Source organism: Penaeus monodon, chromosome 30 (assembly GCF_015228065.2).
Source record: "Penaeus monodon isolate SGIC_2016 chromosome 30, NSTDA_Pmon_1, whole genome shotgun sequence".
Classification (NCBI taxonomy): domain Eukaryota; kingdom Metazoa; phylum Arthropoda; class Malacostraca; order Decapoda; family Penaeidae; genus Penaeus; species Penaeus monodon.
Window position 1 is genome coordinate 3,650,856 of NC_051415.1, and position 1,265 is coordinate 3,652,120.

General features: G+C 40.4%; 1 protein-coding gene across 1 annotated transcript in view; it reads right to left on the reverse strand.

The window, feature by feature from the left end:
* Positions 1-1,265, reverse strand: part of LOC119592461 — a gene marked incomplete in the record, with an annotated part of 7,374 nt that overhangs the window by 450 nt on the left and 5,659 nt on the right. The window contains 1 exon segment of the mRNA XM_037941284.1: positions 78-897. Within this exon segment, the coding sequence (XP_037797212.1) occupies positions 78-897 (820 nt within the window).

Below are 1,265 nucleotides of genomic sequence, written 5' to 3' on the forward strand. Positions count from 1 at the left end.
GCAATAAACTTTATGACACTAATTACTCGTTTCAACACCGATCTCCAGTAACAGTGCTAAGAAACGCTCAACCTGTTGTGTTAGTTCCATATCAATTCGCCCAATTGATTTTAACCTCTTATTGAAAGCAATCGTAGCTGTCAAATGTTCTGTTGACTGCTCATGACTATGTAGACGCTCTTGTGAATGTTTCCAATCACTGAATCCATTAGACGAAAGTAAAGCTTCAGAATTTTCTGTATTTGAGCACATCAACCTGCATGTGAAGCAGTAAACACATCCATTTGAGGGAGAGAAGCATAACCAGTTCCTATTTACAATTTCTCCATTATGATTCTGATGACAAAATAGCCCAAGTGTACATATTCTGGGGGTATTGCGGTCCTTTCTAGGTTGCTTCACTGAGTGTGCAGAGAATAAATTTTCATCACAATGCTGAACTGCTGATACACCCATTTTAAGCCAGTAATCTCGCATTTGATCTGAAATAATGGATGGCCAAAGTCCAATGTCATTGCCCCCTGGTGGGCCCTCAGCTTCAGATTCCATTTCGACAGAAGATGTGTCAGTGTCACTATCATCCTGCACCTGCACTTCGGTACGTTCGTCTTGTTCAGTTGAACCAGTACCTACTACTATTACACCATTTTCTTTACCAGCCATTTCCACATGACCACTTTCAGTTTCAGATTGATTGGGTTCTGTTAATTCACCATTCCTTTCTGACACTCGCTTTGGTTGAATAATGAAAAACTGGTCCAACTTTCTTGTCTTTGCCACATCTTCTGCAGATCTTACAGCTGCTTCTTTAGCTTTGCGTCTTTTAGAAGCCCCCGATTCCCAAATTCTTGCACGGTTTCTATGTCTGTCTCTTTCACGATTGTCCATGCTGCTAATCTGAAAAAAATATGAAAATATTCAATATGACATACATATTGGATATGCAAATTTTTGTTGCCAAAATTTTTAATTAATTAGTCATTGTTAAACTAAAACTTTTTTAGTAAAAATATTTAATTACTTTTAATTATAACTTGCTGTGTGTACTAAGCTGTGTCGTGTGTATTTACGAAAAATGATTTTTCTATTTGAGCCTAATTTTGATCTTCCGGTGAACCGATGCTTGCCAGACATCTGCCGAGCAGTACCCGATGGGTCGGTCATTAAAAAATTTGGGGGGTTCTATATTTTGCGGAGGCCCCCTCTTGGTGGGTGGCCCTGGGCCCGGGCCCCTTGGGCCCCCCCCCTTAATCCGGCCCTGTACT